Source organism: Trichomycterus rosablanca, chromosome 11, assembly GCF_030014385.1.
Source record: "Trichomycterus rosablanca isolate fTriRos1 chromosome 11, fTriRos1.hap1, whole genome shotgun sequence".
NCBI lineage: Eukaryota > Metazoa > Chordata > Actinopteri > Siluriformes > Trichomycteridae > Trichomycterus > Trichomycterus rosablanca.
Genome location: NC_085998.1, coordinates 24,598,189 through 24,620,415, shown reverse-complemented (window position 1 = coordinate 24,620,415; position 22,227 = coordinate 24,598,189). Strand labels below are relative to the sequence as shown.

At 41.7% G+C, this 22,227-nt stretch overlaps 1 protein-coding gene across 2 annotated transcripts in view; it reads left to right on the top strand.

Annotated features, from left to right (window-relative positions):
* The window catches only part of tspan3a (tetraspanin 3a), a 43,294-nt gene extending 27,543 nt beyond the window's left edge, over positions 1–15,751 (top strand). The window contains exons 1-7 of one of the 2 annotated variants that reach the window (XM_063004084.1): positions 2,173–2,506; positions 3,971–4,162; positions 4,275–4,349; positions 8,197–8,298; positions 9,435–9,587; positions 9,666–9,749; positions 14,844–15,751. In XM_063004084.1, coding sequence (XP_062860154.1) covers positions 2,444–2,506; positions 3,971–4,162; positions 4,275–4,349; positions 8,197–8,298; positions 9,435–9,587; positions 9,666–9,749; positions 14,844–14,936 — 762 coding nt within the window. In that variant the 5' untranslated portion in view covers positions 2,173–2,443 and the 3' untranslated portion in view covers positions 14,937–15,751. Of the gene's footprint in view, positions 1–2,172; positions 2,507–3,970; positions 4,163–4,274; positions 4,350–8,196; positions 8,299–9,434; positions 9,588–9,665; positions 9,750–14,843 lie in introns of those variants that run through there. The other variant, XM_063004085.1, reaches the window with a different exon arrangement.
* Positions 15,752–22,227: the final 6,476 nt, after the last annotated feature.

Genomic DNA, 22,227 nt, shown 5'->3' with positions numbered 1-22,227 from the left:
TTTTAAATATTCCTGAATAATAATCCTGAAGTGTGCATTGGCCCACCACAGTATCCTCGCTGCATGTCCATTGGCCAATCACAGAAATGTCCCTCCCCCAGGATTAATCGTATTCACTGTGGGGCCAGTGATAGCTCAGTGGTTAAGGTACTGGACTAGTAAACAGAAGGTTGCCGGTTCAAGCCCCGCCACCACCAAGTTGCCACTGTTGGGTCCCTGAGCAAGGCCCGTAACCCTCAATTGCTCATCGTGTTCCGCTCATTGTGTAAGTCGCTTTGGATAAAAGCGTCTGCTGAAAATGTAAATGTAAAATCACAAGCACCAGTACAAAAACTATGAATGAGTGCGAGAAAGAGTCGAAAAAGCGTAAAGGAGGTGCAGAAAAAGCCCGTGATAAAAAACAGAAAAAGCTGCGAGCAGATACAGAAAAGTGCAGGAAACTGGACAACCTGTTTGGCAGTGAGGAACTACAGCATAGCCAGAGAGCAGAAAAGGAAGAGTTAGCGTTCAGTGACTCTGCTTCGTTAGTAACGCCGTTTAAGAAGAGACTGTGGGCCCATCTCAAATGTCGCCTATGCCCTACTTAGGGTACTTCCTAACAGTACAAAACATTTTTTTTAACAGTTGCTGAATGATTAATAAGTAGTTATCTAAGCTACTGTTGGATATCAGGGGCTTTAAACCAGCCGTTTTAAGGACGATTTTTGTAAAAGTTCTATGATATCATGTCCAACATAGTGCACTACATAGGGCGGTGGATATAATTTGAGACGGTACCATTAGTCTCTGCTCTTCAAAAAAAGTAAACACTATCTTGTCCTCTATAATACAGAAAGGAAAATGCAGCTGTTCAGGACATTTTTTAGAGTGATTATGTGCATAGCTCACATGGTTAATTTCCCTTGTCAACATATAAAGTATTTATTTTTTTGCTCATCGGAGCAATGCACTAATTTGGAACAAACGTGAATCACGTGTGAATAAAAGTGCGAAAAAAGCATATTTACCAGTGTTAAAGGTTTAATGAAAGAAAGGTTTCATTTTATTTCTTGCGGTTTAATGAGACAGGATGGGGAAATCCAATAGAACCATTTAAGAAATTGTAAATTTTATGTGTGTGATAGATGGATAGAACTATTAATCCCAAAGGAAAGTGTTGGAAATATTTATATATTTGTTTGTAGTTATTTTTTTATTATTTAAATTTTTATTATAGTGAGTTATTAACTTTAGTGGTAAGATAGATGAAAACTATTGTAGCGGCGATACGTGAGTGATGTTTGGCTCCGCCAATCAGAGTTCAGCACCTAGTTGATATGTGTGTGTTCGCACTTTCTACAGTCAGTTACAGTTTATGAGACCTGCCGTTTGCCCTAGCATTGAACAGAGAGGATTGTTCTGGTGCTGGAGCTAGGGGGTCTAACTGTTGTAATGCTCTATTTAAGTAAACAGTTAAACTGCACTATACCTTGTCGTGTGTCTGATTTCCGCGCCTCCACCATCGCACGCAGCAACAAGCGCAACGTCAGGATGAGCCGACATCCTCCGATAGCAAGTGGCTAATGCGGATAATAAAGTGCGGGCGATAATAAAACGATAAACACGACACTATTAATATCAATCATCTAACATTTGAGTAGGGGGTGATATGTGTGGCGCGATGTGCTTGTAGTGGGCTGGTGAAGAAAAAAGTCCAGGGCTGAATTTTGTTCCCAGTCCAGCCCTGCTTCCAGTACAGAAGTATGCAGTATGCACACAACACTGCTACGCACTACATCCGCCATCTTTCCAACGTCAAGTGATGACGTGGGACGTGATGACGTAATATCACCATGGTTACAGACTCATTACAAACCCCACTCGCCAAACTTTTGGATATTTATCGTGTTTTTGTTATTAATTCGTCTTTAAAATGTTTTATTTTATTTATCTTACTTACACTTGTAAACAGAGGACCGCTATCTTTCTTGTTTCTTATTACGCTTCGAACGCCTACGCAGCTCCAGTTGCATTATGGGATACATTAACGGACCGCAAGTGTGCATCGCTTGCATACTCAAACATGGCTGCCCAATAAGTAAGTCATCCGGGTACTTCTCGCGTACCTCTTTGTGTATAATATGTATTCGGACATACTAACCGCTCTCGCGTACTCATTTCGCGTACTTTTGAGTATGGAAGTATGCGATTCCGGACGCAGCCGTTCTTTCGCTGATATCCGCCCACTTGCGGCATAAGCCTTTCCTACTTGCGGGTACCCGCCCACTTGCGGTATAAGCCCCACCTACTCACGGTTCTCCGGTCTGCAGAGATACATACTTGGGGCGGGGAGACAGACATATAGAACATGGACGTTGGTTTACTGCCATCCATTTTGTAGGTTATATCATCAGTTGCCTATATTACTGCTTTCAGTCGTATTGATCTGTATAGTCATTTAACAATGGGTCAGTGTGGTGTAACCTCATCAAAGACTGTACTGGTCTTCCTCAATCTTATTTTTTGGGTAAGCTTAATCATCCTCTTAAATTTGAATGCGTCAGCTCGATTAGCCCATGCTACATGGCTAACACTGACCAAGCAAAGACGTAAACACAGCATTACTGCTAAGCTAACTGCATAAATGTTCATCGTGTCTTAAAAAACAATGACGTATCGATATGTGATTGTGATTCTGTAACATTAAATGCAATACAATGTGCATTGTGTACAGATATATAAGGTTTCAAATAATGTTTACGTATTTTAGTTACACTTTTACTGCAAAGTACAGTAACATTGTTTTATACACATGGGCTTTAATCACTGTGTTGTGTACTAAAGTAAATATCAATATCTGTTTTCTACTTTAAAAAGCAGAGAAATTAAGACACCGTTCTAATTGTATTGTTTTCTAAACCTTACAAGGCCACATATTTAATACTTAAAATGCATTCATACGGTGTTTCATGCCATGTTTTAAGCAGTCTTTTAATGGATTGTTTTGAAGAGCAATTAAACAGTGCATACCAATGCGCAATATTTAACATCTTTGTTCGCCAAAAAGGAGGAGACACTCCGGTTTTTATTGTGGCTTTTTTGTTAATTGAGGTAGCCATAATGCCTGCAACCATTCAAAGACCCAGCCCATATAGTTGTTGTTGGTAATGTGTTAGATGATGCATAACCTAGTACTACCAAGTTAAGATCTCACTACACTCCTTACCAGTGTTAACAGACTGAATTTGTTTCTTTCAGTTTAAATTTTCAGCTTAAAGTTTTATACTAATGCAAGTGCAGATCTGCTATTTTTTTTTATAGGAGGATACATTTCACAGTGTTTCTTATTTGCTTTATTACCCGGATTTATTATACAGAACACTGACCTTGGGTTGTGTCTGTAGCTTACATTTAACAAAGATAGCCAATTTAATATTACACAAATCCAGATTTTATTTTTCTTAAGGGGACTACATCAATCATGGAAATATTTAAAAAAGTAATGCACTTCAGATTCATCTCTAATTGAATATCTATCGTGGTGTGATCTAAATCACCTGCATTATGTATTAAAAAGTAATTGTTGATGGAAAAAAATTCTGAATAGTTTGGAAAGGGTTTGCGCTTTTAACCATTGTTATGGTCATTGTTATTGACATATATGATGGGGGGTACTTACAATTTGTAAATATAATTGCTATAGATTACAATTATATAATTTTACTTTGTAAATATACAGTGATAGTATAATTATACAAACATTGTATATCTACAACGTTTATCAATAAGTGGTAAGCAAAATGGCCGGTAAGCATACATAGAAAGTGGGTGTACCTAATTAATAATGGCTAACAGTGTCATCACAAACTATATTATGCAGGTGTGTTATTTGCTAGGTTTTTAGAGACATTTGCTTTAGTTTATTAATAGATGTTTAGTTTTAAATCATAATGAGACATTTTTATTTAGAGCTGACGTAGTGTCTCTACAGGCTGCTGCTGGGATCCTGTGTTACGTTGGTGCCTATGTCTTTATTACATATGATGACTATGACCACTTCTTTGAAGATGTCTACACCTTGATCCCAGCTGTTGTCATCATTGCAGTGGGCACACTCCTCTTCATTATTGGCTTAATCGGATGCTGTGCCACAATCAGGGAGAGTCGTTGTGGACTGACCACGGTCAGGAAACACATTTACAATTTAGCTGTCACTATATTTATGTATTCAGTATTTAGTTTTAGGATTTACTGAAAAGTGATTAAACTGTGATTTCTGAATTTGTCCTTTTTAGTTTGCCATTGTGCTCATGCTGGTGTTTGTGACTGAGGTGGTTGTGGTTGTGCTCGGCTACATTTACAGAGCAAAGGTAAGTTCTTCCTTAGGGTAGATACATATTTATAAATATTTAGGCTAAAAATTTAACATGAACATGTAACACCTGGGAGAAAAATACTTATTTATTACACTTATTTACTAACTTATTAAACTTATTTTTTAGTAATTATAGTATGTGATAGTAAAACATCTCTTGTTAATCTACTTCTGTTCTAACTTACTAAAAAGCCACATTATTATTGAATGCATAATGCAACAAGTGTAATAGTGTTTTAATGTAAAATATACACTTTTGTTTATCCAAAAATAAATTATCTTCCCCATTAAATAGTCGCATCAGTTAGGACGTACAGTGGGGCCAAAAAGTATTTTGTCAGCCACTAATTGTGCAGGTTCTCCTACTTAGAAAGATGAGAGAGGTCTGTAATTTTCATCATAGGTACACTTCAACTATGAGAGACAAAATGAGAAAAAAAAATCCAGGAAATCACATTGCAGGATTTTTAAAGAATTTATTTGTAAATTATGGTGGAAAATAAGTATTTGGTCAATAACAAAAGTTCAACTCAATACCTTGTAACATAACCTTTGTTGGCAATGACAGAGGTCAAACGTTTCCTGTAAGTCTTCACCAGGTTTGCACACACTGTAGCTGGTATTTTGGCCCATTCCTCTATGCAGATCTCCTCTAGAGCAGTGATGTTTTGGGGCTGTCGCTGGGCAACACGGACTCCACAAATTTTCTATGGGGTTGAGGTCTGAAGACTGGCTAGGCCACTCCAGGACCTTGAAATGCTTTTTACGGAGCCACTCCTTCGTTGCCCGAGCGGTGTGTTTGGGATCATTGTCATGCTGGAAGACCCAGCCACGTTCCATCTTCAATGCTCTCACTGATGGAAGGAGGTTTTGGCTTAAAATCTCACGATACATGGCCCCGTTCATTCTTCCCTTAACACGGATCAGTCATCCTGTCCCCTTTGCAGAAAAACAGCCCCAAGGCATGATGTTTCCACCCCCATGCTTCACAGTAGGTATGGTGTTCTTGGGTTTTTCTTCTTCCTCCAAACACGACGAGTTGAGTTTTTACCAAAAAGTTCCATTTTGGTTTCATCTGACCACATGATATTCTCCCAATCCTCTTCTGGATCATCCATATGCTCTCTGGCAAACTTCAGACGGGCCTGGACATGTACTGGCTTAAGGGGGACACGCCTGGCACTGCAGGATTTGAGTCCCTCTCGGCGTAGTGTGTATACTGATGGTAGCCTTTGTTACTTTGGTCCCAGCTCTCTGCAGGTCATTCATCAGGTTCTTCCGTGTAGTTCTGGGATTTTTGCTCACCGTTCTCATGATCATTTTGACCCCACGGGATGAGATCTTGACCCCAATTGTCTAGAATTTTAGCCCTTTACTAGAATTTGTCTCCTTACAGAACTGGTGTACTTGGGTCAAGTTTTTTGGCCTCCTTCCTTGAACATACTTTTTTTAGTGTGACTCTCAGAATTTCAGTGGGATTCAAGTTAGGGTTTGTAGTATCAACTCCAATACAGTTGGCTTGTTGTCCGTAATATAATGCTGGCACCCCCATGCTTAACATGATGTTCTTTGGAATAGAAATGTCACCCTTTTCCCTTTATACATAGCGCTGATCATTATGGCCAAACAGTTACATTTTTATTTCTTACAAATATAGAATTCTTCTCCAAATAGCTAGGTCTTTCTCTTGGCAATCAAAATTTGGTCAGCCCTGGAACTTAATTTCTGCCTTCTTCCTGAACAATGTAGTGTTTGTCATCCCATTTTTTTAATCAAAATTTGCTTAGCCCTTAAACTTCATTTGTGCCTTCTTTCTGAACAGTATAGTGTTTTTCATCCCACATTTTTTATGTTTTTTATATATATGTGTTTGCGCTACAGTACAGTGTATCACAAAAGTGAGTACACCCCTCACATTTCTGCAAATATTTTATTATATCTTTTCATGGGACAACACTATAGAAATAAAACTTGGATATAACTTAGAGTAGTCAGTGTATAACTTGTATAGCAGTGTAGATTTACTGTCTTCTGAAAATAACTCAACACACAGCCATTAATGTCTAAATGGCTGGCAACATAAGTGAGTACACCCCACAGTGAACATGTCCAAATTGTGCCCAAAGTGTCAATATTTTGTGTGACCACCATTATTATCCAGCACTGCCTTAACCCTCCTGGGCATGGAATTCACCAGAGCTGCACAGGTTGCTACTGGAATCCTCTTCCACTCCTCCATGATGACATCACGGAGCTGGTGGATGTTAGACACCTTGAACTCCTCCACCTTCCACTTGAGGATGCGCCACAGGTGCTCAATTGGGTTTAGTCCATCACCTTTACCTTCAGCTTCCTCAGCAAGGCAGTTGTCATCTTGGAGGTTGTGTTTGGGGTCGTTATCCTGTTGGAAAACTGCCATGAGGCCCAGTTTTCGAAGGGAGGGGATCATGCTCTGTTTCAGAATGTCACAGTACATGTTGGAATTCATGTTTCCCTCAATGAACCACAGCTCCCCAGTGCCAGCAACACTCATGCAGCCCAAGACCATGATGCTACCACCACCATGCTTGACTGTAGGCAAGATACAGTTGTCTTGGTACTTCTCACCAGGGCGCCGCCACACATGCTGGACACCATCTGAGCCAAACAAGTTTATCTTGGTCTCGTCAGACCACAGGGCATTCCCGTAATCCATGTTCTTGGACTGCTTGTCTTCAGCAAACTGTTTGTGGGCTTTCTTGTGCATCAGCTTCCTTCTGGGATGACGACCATGCAGACCGAGTTGATGCAGTGTGCGGCGTATGGTCTGAGCACTGACAGGCTGACCTCCCACGTCTTCAACCTCTGCAGCAATGCTGGCAGCACTCATGTGTCTATTTTTTAAAGCCAACCTCTGGATATGACGCCGAACACGTGGACTCAACTTCTTTGGTCGACCCTGGCAAAGCCTGTTCCGAGTGGAACCTGTCCTGGAAAACCGCTGTATGACCTTGGCCACCATGCTGTAGCTCAGTTTCAGGGTGTTGGCAATCTTCTTATAGCCCAGGCCATCTTTGTGGAGAGCAACAATTCTATTTCTCACATCCTCAGAGAGTTCTTTGCCATGAGGTGCCATGTTGAATATCCAGTGGCCAGTATGAGAGAATTGTACCCAAAACACCAAATTTAACAGCCCTGCTCCCCATTTACACCTGGGACCTTGACACATGACACCAGGGAGGGACAACGACACATTTGGGCACAATTTGGACATGTTCACTGTGGGGTGTACTCACTTATGTTGCCAGCTATTTAGACATTAATGGCTGTGTGTTGAGTTATTTTCAGAAGACAGTAAATCTACACTGCTATACAAGTTGTACACTGACTACTCTAAGTTATATCCAAGTTTCATGTCTATAGTGTTGTCCCATGAAAAGATATAATGAAATATTTGCAGAAATGTGAGGGGTGTACTCACTTTTGTGATACACTGTAGCTTGTGATGCTATTAGAAACTTAAGAAGCGTCCAGATTTGTGGAGGTTTACAACTTTTTTTTTTTAAGTTGTTCTAATCGTATCAAGAATGAAAAAGGCACAATATTTAACTGCTAATCTGGCAGTTGGCTTAATCAGTTGACCTCTAATGTGAACAAAATACACCGATCAGCCATAACATCAGAATGCCAGTCCATCGCTTTGGCCATTAACCACACATTGTCAGTCAAGTTTGTGTGGATGCCCGGCTGGCTGATAGCAGCGCTGAGATTTGACCAGTGGCAATTGGCTAGCTGAATAGACCAACGTGTCATCTGAACACTTTTTAGTGTTGATGTATTTATTTAAAATAATTATTTCATAGGTGGAGGCGGAGGTCAATCATTCAATCCAGAAGGTGTACAATGAATACAATGGCACGAACACAGATGCTCCAAGTCGTGCTATTGACTATGTTCAAAGACAGGTGAGATTTTTTTTTGTGCTTCACTACTATATTCTGTGTTTGGTACTATGAGATAGACAGTTGGTCACAAACCCTTAACATCATTGGGGTTTAGGGCTGAAACGATTCCTCGAGTAAATCGATTACTAAAAATCATCGATTCAAATTTTTTGCATCGAGGAATCGTTTAATCCGCACAACCATATACAGCTCACGGTGTTTTACACGGACGACTTTCACTTTTGCGCAGCGTGTTTAACGCTGTGTGCAGGTGACGTGAAGAATCTGAGGGCTGCGTCCCAAATATCTTAAACATAAACAGAACTTAACAGGACTTAATCCGGGTTCTTTTTGCGGACAGTTTAATGAACACTACGTATTTGGACACGTTCGCCGCTCCTGCGAACTGAACGTATCAGTTTAGGACGCAGCCGAGATTTGATAGCGTGGACTGCAAAATATAGAGAGAAAATAGCGAACAGGAGGAGACTGGATAGAGAAAACCACAGAAAGTTTGAGATCATTTTAAGCTGATAAAACTAAAACTCAGTATAACATCCACACCATCAGAGCGTCGTGTTTACTTTACTCATGTTTACTGACTTTACTTCGTTTCAACCACCACAGGCTTTTATGAAGATTTAGGCAAACACACACACACACCAGATCTACCTCATCTAGAGACACAATCCTGACAGATTTTTATCCCCCTACAAACACCACAAAACCTCCCAACAAAATATTAAAGCTTTATGTTCTGCGTGAGCTGTAGCTGAAACTTTGAGTTTTGAAAGTTGCACAAATTACAGGCTTATGTTCATGTATTTTTGTTTATTATTATTTATGACTTGATGACCTGATGTTTCATGTTGCCTGTTTACATTTTAAAAGTAAATAGATTTATTTTTGATTTATTTATTTTTGCATTTAAAAAATGTTAAACTGTCCTGTATGCAAGGAATACAAATGTACAGTTTGGTTTAAGAAACATGTCTTATTTAATCTAATATGTATTTGTTTTTGCTCTTTGTTAAAGCAAAAGTATTTCTTATCCGATTACTCGATTAATCGCTGGAATAATCGATAGAATACTCGATTACAAAAATAATCGATAGTTGCAGCCCTATTGGGGTTAATTTGAATTTCTTGTTTTAAAGCTTCATTGCTGTGGAATTAGCAACTACTCAGACTGGAAAAACACACGCTGGTTTAATGAGACTCGGAACAACAGTGTACCTCTGAGCTGCTGCAAACCCAACGTGAGCAACTGTACTGGCTCCCTCTCTCGTCCTGGAGACCTTTATCCCGAGGTATCACAGTGCTCATGTGTGTGCAGGCTTGTATAGTGACATAAAAAGTGTTTATATGACGTTTGCATTATCTCTCAGGGATGTGAAGCTTTGGTTGTGAAGAAACTTAAGGAGATCATGATGTATGTTATCTGGGCTGCACTGACATTCGCTGCAATTCAGGTATGAGTTGTCATTCTAATTGGTTACTTGTTAAATGTTTTCAAAATAACAGCTTATTCACACAGATTTGTTTGCTTGACACACTAGTAAAGTAAGTAAAGCCCAACAATAAACAGATTAAAAACATAATAGTCAAAAGTAATAATGATGTTTTGGCTGATTTACTCTTACATTAAGAGTAAAACAACCTTTAGCACTTGAATATAAAGTCAGACAGGCCCTGAGATTGCTACCAAAAAAGAAAGTCCTAGGAGTCAATAATATTAAAACAGAAATATTTCACAATTCTGAAGATTTGGGTAATGACCAATAAATCTGGAAAACCACTTAATGGCTGGCTGAATAGAACAGGTCTCTTCATATCCCAAAAAAAAAATTTCATACATGTACAGTGTATCACAAAAGTGAGTACACCCCTCACATTTCTGCAGATATTTAAGTATATCTTTTCATGGGACAACACTGACAAAATGACACTTTGACACAATGAAAAGTAGTCTGTGTGCAGCTTATATAACAGTGTACATTTATTCTTCCCTCAAAATAACTCAATATACAGCCATTAATGTCTAAACCACCGGCAACAAAAGTGAGTACACCCCTAAGAGACTACACCCCTAAATGTCCAAATTGAGCACTGCTTGTCATTTTTCCTCCAAAATGTCATGTGACTCGTTAGTGTTACTAGGTCTCAGGTGTGCATAGGGAGCAGGTGTGTTCAATTTAGTAGTACAGCTCTCACACTCTCTCATACTGGTCACTGAAAGTTCCAACATGGCACCTCATGGCAAAGAACTCTCTGAGGATCTTAAAAGACGAATTGTTGCGCTACATGAAGATGGCCAAGGCTACAAGAAGATTGCCAACACCCTGAAACTGAGCTGCAGCACAGTGGCCAAGATCATCCAGCGTTTTAAAAGAGCAGGGTCCACTCAGAACAGACCTCGCGTCGGTCGTCCAAAGAAGCTGAGTGCACGTGCTCAGCGTCACATCCAACTGCTGTCTTTGAAAGATAGGCGCAGGAGTGCTGTCAGCATTGCTGCAGAGATTGAAAAGGTGGGGGGTCAGCCTGTCAGTGCTCAGACCATACGCCGCACACTACATCAAATTGGTCTGCATGGCTGTCACCCCAGAAGGAAGCCTCTTCTGAAGTCTCTACACAAGGAAGCCTGAAGACATGTCAACAAAGGACATGGATTACTGGAACCATGTCCTATGGTCTGATGAGACCAAGATTAATTTGTTTGGTTCAGATGGTCTCAAGCATGTGTGGCGGCAATCAGGTGAGGAGTACAAAGATAAGTGTGTCATGCCTACAGTCAAGCATGGTGGTGGGAATGCCATGGTCTGGGGCTGCATGAGTGCAGCAGGTGTTGGGGAGTTACATTTCATTGAGGGACACATGAACTCCAATATGTACTGTGAAATACTGAAGCAGAGCATGATCCCCTCCCTCCGGAAACTGGGTCGCAGGGCAGTGTTCCAGCATGATAATGACCCCAAACACACCTCTAAGACGACCACTGCTTTATTGAAGAGGCTGAGGGTAAAGGTGATGGACTGGCCAAGCATGTCTCCAGACCTAAACCCAATAGAACATCTTTGGGGCATCCTCAAGCGGAAGGTGGAGGAGAGCAAAGTCTCGAATATCCGCCAGCTCCGTGATGTCATCATGGAGGAGTGGAAAAGCATTCCAGTGGCAACCTGTGAAGCTCTGGTAAACTCCATGCCCAGGAGAGTTAAGGCAGTTCTGGGAAATAATGGTGGCCACACAAAATATTGACACTTCAGGAACTTTCACTAAGGGGTGTACTCACTTTTGTTGCCGGTGGTTTAGACATTAATGGCTGTATATTGAGTTATTTTGAGGGAAGAATAAATGTACACTGTTATATAAGCTGCACACAGACTACTTTTCATTGTGTCAAAGTGTCATTTTGTCAGTGTTGTCCCATGAAAAGATATACTTAAATATCTGCAGAAATGTGAGGGGTGTACTCACTTTTGTGATACACTGTACATATACAGTGGGGCCAAAAAGTATTTAGTCAGCCACTGATTGTGCAAGTTCTCCTACTTAGAAAGATGAGAGAGGTCTGTAATTTTCATCATAGGTACACTTCAACTATGAGAGACAAAATGAGAAAAAAAAATCCAGGAAATCACATTGTAGGATTTTTAAAGAATTTATTTTTAAATTGTGGTGGAAAATAAGTATTTGGTCAATAACAAAAGTTTAACTCAATACTTTGTAACATAACCTTTGTTGGCAATAACAGAGGTCAAACATTTCCTGTAAGTCTTCACCAGGTTTGCACACACTGTGGGTGTGTTCGCAGCTGACTTAGTAGAGAGGATTCTAATAAGTCAGTGACTTATAAGTCAGGTTATTCGAACGCACTACTTAGACAGCGATTCCATCGGGTTTAGCATTTCGCGTTTAGCATTTAGCATCTCGCCATTAAAACCAATAAACTGAGGTAGCACAGCACGCTAACGTCAATATAACATCTTCCTTCATGTACCGATAACGGTTAAATTTCCTGACAAGCCCGAACTTGCAAATAAAAACACTCGGTACAAGTTAAAAATCAGTAATATTTTATTTACGTTTGAAAATAACTCCGCCCCGTCAGCCATGAATGCTGGGATTGTCTTGATCACTAAGGCAGCGTCCGATGCTCACTCGTTCTTGAGCCAAAATAACATTGAAATAATAAGATGCCTCAGAAGTGTGGATTTTAAGGCATCTAGGATTTTGAACAGCCTCATTCTCGGGAGCGCGCACAGGATGACGTAAAATGCTGCCTATGTAGACAGCACACTAGCTTTTCGAACACACCCTGTAGCTGGTATTTTGGCCCATTCCGCCATGCATATCTCCTCTAGAGCAGTGATTTGGGGCTGTCGCTGGGCAACACGGACTTTCAACTCCCTCCAAAAAATGTCTATGGGGTTGAGGTCTGGAGACTGGCTAGGCCACTCCAGGACCTTGAAATGCTTTTTACGGAGCCACTCCTTCGTTGCCCGAGCGGTGTGTTTGGGATCATTGTCATGCTGGAAGACCCAGCCACGTTCCATCTTCAATGCTCTCACTGATGGAAGGAGGTTTTGGCTTAAAATCTCACGATACATGGCCCCGTTCATTCTTCCCTTAACATGGATCAGTCGTCCTGTCCCCTTTGCAGAAAAACAGCCCCAAAGCATGATGTTTTCATCCCCATGCTTCACAGTAGGTATGATGTTCTTGGGATGCAACTCGGCATTCTTCTTCCAAACACGACGAGTTGAGTTTTTACCAAAAAGTTCCATTTTGGTTTCATCTGACCACATGATATTCTCCCAGTCCTCTTCTGGATCATCCATATGCTCTCTGGCTAACTTCAGACGGGCCTGGACATGTACTGGCTTAAGCAGGGGTACACGCCTGGCACTGCAGGATTTGAGTCCCTCTCGGCGTAGTGTGTTACTGATGGTAGCCTTTGTTACTTTGGTCCCAGCTCTCTGCAGGTCATTCATCAGGTCCCTCCGTGTAGTTCTGGGATTTTTGCTCACCGTTCTCATGATCATTTTGACCCCATGGGATGAGATCTTGCGTGGGGCCCCAGATCGAGGGAGATTATCAATGGTCTTGTATGTCTTCCATTTTCTTACAATTGCTCCCACAGTTGATTTATTCACACCAACCTGCTTGCCTATTGTAGATTCACTCTTCCCAGCCTGGTGCAGGTCTACAATTTTCTTCCTGGTGTCCTTCGACAGCTCTTTGGTCTTGGCCATGGTTGAGTTTGGAGTCTGACTGTTTGAGGCTGTGGACAGGTGTCTTTTATACAGATAACGAGGTCAAACAGGTGCCATTAATACAGGTAACGAGTGGAGGACAGAAGAGCTTCTTAAAGAAGTAGTTACAGGTTTGTGAGAGCCAGAAATCTTGCTTGTTTGTGGGTGACCAAATACTTATTTTCCACCATAATTTACAAATAAATTCTTTAAAAATCCTACAATGTGATTTCCTGGATTTTTTTTTCTCATTTTGTCTCTCATAGTTGAAGTGTACCTATGATGAAAATTACAGACCTCTCTCATCTTTCTTAGTAGGAGAACCTGCACAATCAGTGGCTGACTAAATACTTTTTGGCCCCGCTGTATATTATAAAAATATATGGATTTTAAGAAAGAAATCAACATGTGCTTCATTTTTTTATGCATTTTCTCCTCATTTTCCTCCCGATTTAGCGCACTCAATTTTGTCTTCCGCTGCTGAGAGATGCCAGATTGCATCCGAGGAGAGCACGTTGCTGTACACACCTCTTCTGACATGTGTACAGCCCTCCTCTTCTCGCCCATGCATTCTGCACATGCGTCTCTTCCCCCAATCAGGGTCCTTACACAGCGTATGAACACCCATCCACCCACACATAGTCTGGCCCCCACCCTGCAGATAAGGGGGCCAGTTAGTATCTGCTGCAGGCACTACCAATTATTCCCGCTAGATGGCGCCCAGCCGACCGGTGGCAACACCGAATTTCGAACGGAATATCGGAATATCCCGCTGCGCCACCTGGGCACCCAACATGTGCTTCATTGATTACAGCAAAGGTTTTAACAGTGTTGACCATAAAATGATGGAATGTCCTCAGGAAGATTAGAATACCAGAGCATTTCATCATTCTAATCAGGAATCTCAACAATGATTTGCATTCTCTGACCGTTTCTCTTCAACATGTATGCTAAACATAACACAATAGAAACAGGACTGGAGGAAGATGATAGAGGATTTAATATTGGTGGAAGAAACATCAATATTCTTTAATAACAGATGATGCAACACTCATAGCAGAAAATCAGAAAGACCCATAGGCCCTTATAGGTGAAGGATGAAGAACATAGTAAAAAGATGGGACTAGCTTAATATAAAGAAAAAAGTTATGACAACAGGAAAGACCAATAACTTGACCATTGATGGAGGTGATGTTGAACTGATGGACTGCTTTTGCCTGTAAAATGGCCAGTCTTAATAATTGTAAATAACATATTTGAAGACACTGAGACAAAACCCTCCCTGACTTGTTTCGTCCTTGTTTTATTTTCTAGATGCTCGGGATGCTGTGTGCCTGTGTTGTGCTGTGTCGTAGAAGCCGAGATCCTGCATATGAGCTTCTGATAACTGGAGGGACATATGCATAAAGAGTAACAGTTGAGAGAATGCACACACAGGACTTAAGGTTCTGTTGGTGTGTGATGGCACACAGGTCATTTTCTCTTTCAGCTGCTCAGCTTTTAATCACTCACACTGTGTGCTGGTGATGGGTGAAGTAAATTCTTTTATTTATTTATGTGGTACTTTTAAATTTTGTTCTAAATGTTTTGATTGTAAACAACCTATTATTTGTTTCTAAATGAGAAGCTCATAAGATTTTTATTGAGTCATTTCAATTAGATTGAGCCAATTTGCTTATGTAAATGATGGCATTATTGTGTTGAAAAAAGTAAGGATTTTATGTTTTCCTTCATGTGTTGGTTTGCAGTATGTGTATGGATATTTATTTTATTCTAGCACATTATTCCTTCTGTGTAAGGTTTGCTTTGCAGTGTGGCAGTCAAAGCTTTGCCACCCACCCATCACCAAAAAAATCCTGGCAGTGCAAATGCAAGCATCCAGTTGTCTCTCCTGTCATTACTGGTTGCTCAGCAACATTGATCTATACTTGCAAAATTGAACTGCTGATAAATTAACCCTTTTTTACCCAACTAACATTGTTTTTGTGGCTACTCTTGATGCACTACCTACTATGTACTTAACTATTTTATCTTTGTATTCTTTCTTCCCATGCTTCTAATATTTAGTATTCTGATGAGTTGTAGATTTTAAAGTTGGTTTAAGAACATGTAGCGATGTAGAACAATAACATTTGAAATAAATGTAAATAGATGAATGGATAAATAAACATTAATTAAACATGACAAAATTTTTACAGGGAAATAATGTTGTCTTAAGTTTTTTTTTTAAATATCAGCATGTACTGTATTAATCGTCCAGCAGGGCTTTCTTTTTTAACTTACTGTTTAGTTAAACAAAGCACCTTTGCATTTAAGCAAGAAATTGTTGGAGTCTTTTTCAAGCCAATATGCATGCTAAAACATTTGTATAGAACAAGGTTAAGGGTTGGTCTTTCCCAGGAAGAGGGATGTTAATTGATCTTGCTGCCATCTGTTTCACCACAAATGTCTGTCTTCCCCTCAAATGTAAATTACTTTCTTACCCTCATCAATTTAGGCCCTTAGACTTTGACTGTAGCAAAAGTATATTTTAATAGTGTCTGTGGTTTTATTAATTAAAGTTTAGAGCACTGTTTCTTAACCTTGTTTCACTCATGGCACCTGTTACGACGAATCTTTTTGTCGAGAGGCTCTGAAGAAGCAGTCGGAGAATCCAGAAAGTACTCTTCAAAAACACTTTATTAAGTGAAAGAAATGATCTGTGAATATATGTCAGAGCTAATCCGATCGGCGCTCCTTTTCTCCTGCAATCCAGATCCTCGCCAGCCAAAAGACTAGACTGCCCTGCGTCTGAGCGCGGGTTTTTTTAAACTAAGCTAGGCTCCTCCTCCTTCACTGCTGGTGGAGCCAATGAAATGTGCTAAAAAACCCAGGCTCTGCCTCCCCCCTCGGAGGGACCCTACTAAGAGATCATGGTAGGCGCCATTTTGAACAAAGGGCCACGTGGGAAAATGCCGTAAAACTTCCCATATTGAATTTACGTTTTTTATGTTCCGAAAAACCTAACAACCCCCCTTGAAAGCATCTTAATGCTTTCACATTAACTTTTAACTTTAGGTTAGGTGTTTCTAGATTCCAGGAGAAAGGGATAGACGTCAGCAACCCCCAATTTAACCCCTTCTGACTACATGGCCACTGGGCTGAATTTTTACAATAAAAGGTATCTAAAAATAAAAAGGCTGCCAGTTAAACTAAAGGAACTGTACCTTTCGCAACAGCTCCTAACCCTAAAACAAACAAACAAACAAAAATTAAAATAAAAAATAGAATAGGAAATCAAAATAAAGGAATTTAAAATTGGGAAATCAAAAAAGAGAAGAGAAGAAAATAAAAACAATGGGTGCATAGCTTCTACAGGAAATCCGTTCAGGTTGCCCTCCACAGGACGGAGCTGCAGATATTCAGAAGGGGCCCATAGCCTCTGTTTCTCTGCATGGCTCTTACTGTCTCATGGATTCTCCCCTGTCGGTCTTACCTGTTTCCGCCGCAGCACAAACATTTAAACGATGACGCACAGAGAGTATCATTCATATAAATAGCAGAATATCAAACATATATACAGTGTATCACAAAAGTGAGTACACCCCTCACATTTCTGCAGATATTTAAGTATATCTTTTCATGGGACAACACTGACAAAATGACACTTTGACACAATGAAAAGTAGTCTGTGTGCAGCTTATATAACAGTGTAAATTTATTCTTCCCTCAAAATAACTCAATATACAGCCATTAATGTCTAAACCACCGGCAACAAAAGTGAGTACACCCCTAAGAGACTACACCCCTAAATGTCCAAATTGAGCACTGCTTGTCATTTTCCCTCCAAAATATCATGTGACTCGTTAGTGTTACTAGGTCTCAGGTGTGCATAGGGAGCAGGTGTGTTCAATTTAGTAGTACAGCTCTCACACTCTCTCATACTGGTCACTGAAAGTTCCAACATGGCACCTCATGGCAAAGAACTCTCTGAGGATCTTAAAAGACGAATTGTTGCGCTACATGAAGATGGCCAAGGCTACAAGAAGATTGCCAACACCCTGAAACTGAGCTGCAGCACAGTGGCGAAGATCATCCAGCGTTTTAAAAGAGCAGGGTCCACTCAGAACAGACCTCGCGTTGGTCGTCCAAAGAAGCTGAGTGCACGTGCTCAGCGTCACATCCAACTGCTGTCTTTGAAAGATAGGTGCAGGAGTGCTGTCAGCATTGCTGCAGAGATTGAAAAGGTGGGGGGTCAGCCTGTCAGTGCTCAGACCATACGCCGCACACTACATCAAATTGGTCTGCATGGCTGTCACCCCAGAAGGAAGCCTCTTCTGAAGTCTCTACACAAGAAAGCCCGCAAACAGTTTGCTGAAGACATGTCAACAAAGGACATGGATTACTGGAACCATGTCCTATGGTCTGATGAGACCAAGATTAATTTGTTTGGTTCAGATGGTCTCAAGCATGTGTGGCGGCAATCAGGTGAGGAGTACAAAGATAAGTGTGTCATGCCTACAGTCAAGCATGGTGGTGGGAATGCCATGGTCTGGGGCTGCATGAGTGCAGCAGGTGTTGGGGAGTTACATTTCATTGAGGGACACATGAACTCCAATATGTACTGTGAAATACTGAAGCAGAGCATGATCCCCTTCCTCCGGAAACTGGGTCGCAGGGCAGTGTTCCAGCATGATAATGACCCCAAACACACCTCTAAGACGACCACTGCTTTATTGAAGAGGCTGAGGGTAAAGGTGATGGACTGGCCAAGCATGTCTCCAGACCTAAACCCAATAGAAAATCTTTGGGGCATCCTCAAGCGGAAGGTGGAGGAGCACAAAGTCTCGAATATCCGCCAGCTCTGTGATGTCGTCATGGAGGAGTGGAAAAGCATTCCAGTGGCAACCTGTGAAGCTCTGGTAAACTCCATGCCCAGGAGAGTTAAGGCAGTTCTGGGAAATAATGGTGGCCACACAAAATATTGACACTTCAGGAACTTTCACTAAGGGGTGTACTCACTTTTGTTGCCGGTGGTTTAGACATTAATGGCTGTATATTGAGTTATTTTGAGGGAAGAATAAATTTACACTGTTATATAAGCTGCACACAGACTACTTTTCATTGTGTCAAAGTGTCATTTTGTCAGTGTTGTCCCATGAAAAGATATACTTAAATATCTGCAGAAATGTGAGGGGTGCACTCACTTTTGTGATACACTGTACATCGTAAACAATCCTGAGCTACCCCTTGCGTTTTGTAGCTAAACTATGTGTGTTGCACTTAACTAGTGTTTTCAAAGATGGTCTATGTGTCTGCGAACTATATGTTTATGTTTTTCTCTCCTAGTCTGACTAAATCCTTCCTCATCTTCTTGTTTCGTTCCGTTGGCTCTACTGGACTCTTCTTCCACATAGTCGGCTTTGCTGGGCTTTTCTGCTGTGGTTTGTTTTCTGTAGGCAGGTCCAGTTGGTGGCACTTCTGTCCCTTGGAGTGAGTCTTCCAGTCCCCACAGAGTCTGCCTTTGCCAGTCCTTCCAAGTCTCCTTCCTTCATCACGGTGTATGATCAGTAGTGCTGGTCCTCTCTCCTCATCTTCTCTGGTCGGTTTTACCTTTAATTAAGCAGAGTTAGTAGCACTTATCCTGCTCGAAGTGGGTCTTCCGGCCCACCTTCAAGGGTATCTTCCACCTCATCATCTATATGATATTTAGACAAATCAGCCAACACCATCTGGATAACTGGTGGATCCTGCCCCCCTCTGCTTCCTCTACTCACTACTTCTACCACAAATTTTTCTATTAATACCCTGATACACGGGACACCACAACAACAACATACCACTAAAATTGCCAATCCCACACACACTAACATCACCAAAACTCGTAATAACTCCCTTCCATGGTCCAAACATCTTTTCTAGCCACTTGACCCATTCATTGTCTATCTCTGAAAGTTAACCACCTCATGGTTATTACTGGGCTACTCCCGTACTTAAGGCCAAATCTTGATTTGCGTTATACTCCCCACCTTGGTTTGCCTACCGCTTTTCACCTTTTCCGTACCAGTCTGTCCCACTTTAAGCAGAATTAGGAATCACTCTCAAGGATGGGTACCTGCAGATCGTGTCCAGTCCCTGCGAGGGTTCTGGTCGGAGGTTCAGCACGGACGCAGTGGCTCAGATGATACCAGTTGTTACCTTTCTTTCCTCTTACTCGGACTGCATGTGAAGTGGCTTCAGACACCTCCCAAGGTCCGGTCCACCTCGGCTGATCCCACTTTCTTTTGTGTACCTTGATCCTGACCCACTGTCCTGGTTCCACCTTAGACAGCAATGGTGCTCGTTCCTCTCCTTCTTCCGGTTTCTGGGGAGAGATACTGATAACAAACTTAGTTAAAGCTTCCATGTAATTGTCTAACTCTTCATCCCACAAATCTAACATTTTGCCTACTGCTCGATCTCGTGGCGGACCTGGCATGGGTCGACCAGTCAGCAGCTGGTGAGGTGAGTAATGAGTGTCCCCCCTAGGGGAGCTCCTCATGGACATGAGCACTAATGGTAATGCTTCAACCCAAGTCATCTTGGATTTATAGCAGGCTTTGGCCAATTTAGTCTTGATTGTTTGATTGGCTCTTTCTACAATACCCTGCGAACTCGGATGATAAACTGAGCCAAATTTATGGGTTATACCCAGGGCTTTTTCCACTTCTTGTAGTTGCTTGTTGCTGAAGTGGGTCCCATTATCCGACCTGATTGTTGTAGGTACACCATACCTTGGAATCAATTCTGTCTTAAGCCATTTCACTACAGTTTTGGCATCTTCACGCCTGGCAGGTATGGCTTCCACCCACCTTGTGTATCTGTCTATCATTACCAGTAGGTAACGATAACCCTTCACCACTCTGTCTGGACCCATGTCAGTGTAATCAATACAAATTTCTTTAAAAGGTGCGTCTGGTACTGGAAAGTTTCCGATAGGTAACCTGTAGGTTGGTTTCGGATTATTTTCCTGGCACGCCCCACACTCTCTCACATGCAACTGAACCATGTCTGCTAGATTTGGATGCCACCAATTGGCCCTAAGGTGGTGCAGCATGGTTTTTGTCCCTACATGTGTGGGACCATGGGCTTCGATTAAGAGTAGCTTTAGTACCGCCCCTGGTGCCACTATCTTCCCTTCGTGACTTCTCCAGATTCCGTCTACCTCTTTTGCTCCTTTCAGTAACCAACTGTTCTTTTCATACGCTCCTGCCCTTTCTTGCATCTGTAAGTGTCCATAAGTTCCGGCAGACTCAATGTCGTCAGTGCTACCAGCTGTCTTACATAGCCCCAGCTGCTTTAGCTGCTAAGTCGGCTGCATTGTTTCCCTGGGCTACCTTTGTTTTCAGATTAGAATGTCCTTTACACTTAATTATGGCTACATGCTTTGGTAGGTGCACTGCTGTTAACATCTCCTGTAACTCAGTCATGTGTTTAATAGGGGTGCCCTGTGAGGTGACTAGGCCACGTCGGAGCCACTGAGGTCCATCTACATGTATGGCTGAGTGTGCATAGGCTGAATCAGTGTAGATGTTAACCCTTTTACCAGCTGACAGCTTCAGTGCCTTAGTTACAGCAGTGATTTCTGCCAGCTGGGCGGAAGCTGGTTGCGGTATGATTCCATCCTCTAAGGTCTCAAACTGTCCCTGTTTTTCACTTACCACAGCATATGAGGCTACCAACCCCTCATTGCTCTTGTAGCAGCATCCGTCGCAATACAGGTCCATGTCCCTTTCTCCTAGAGGTTCAGTGCTCAATTCCTCCCTAACCCTTAGCGCTTTACTAGCTACTAATTCACAGATGTGTAACTCATCTTCGTCTACTCTACCAGGAAGTGTGCTGGTCATATTAACCGTTTTTTGCGGGTGCAAAGGTGATGCTTGGCTGAAGCAGGGTGTCACTAATTTTTGCCCGCCTAGCATTAGATAGTGTAAACGCAGCTGAGGTCAAGAATGCTACCACCCCATGCGATGTGTTGATTACCAAAGGATGACACATAACAATGTGGGCTGTTTTATCCACTGCTGTGGCTAATGCTGCCAAATGTTTAGTACATTGTGGTTGTCCCTGTACTACAGGATCCAATTTTGAGTTATGGTATTGGAGAATTTGTCTTTCCCCATTGCTCCCCCCTCTCTGAAAAAGAACAGCATTTACAATGCCTTCTTTTTCAGAGACATCCAGATAAAAAGGTTTAGTGTAGTCAATGCTCTGCAAGTGCGAGTGCTTGTTTTACTTCTACAAAACTGGCTTCCAGGTTGGTACTCCACTCAATTAGAGCAGTGAGGTTACGTTGACCCAATCTGGTCACTTCAGACCTCAGTGGTGAGGTTAGGCCTGTGTAATTTGGGATGTAATTTCTACTATAGCCTGTCAGACCTAAAAAAGATAACATCTGGCTGACTGTTTTAGGTTTAGGGAAGGCTCGGATAGTTTGTACAGTTTTCAAAGTCAATGTGTGTCCCTTTGGAGAAATGCAACGACCTAAGAAGGTGACAACGGGTCGGCAAACCTGTAATTTGGATTTGTTGACTTTATATCCTGATTGTGCTAGCCTACAAAGGACCGTCTGTGTGTCTGTCAGGCAGGTGCGTGAGTCAGTGCAGGCAATGAGTAGGTCGTCTACATACTGGGTTAGTGCTGTGTCAGTGTCCAGCAATTGGTCAGTCAGCAGCTGGGA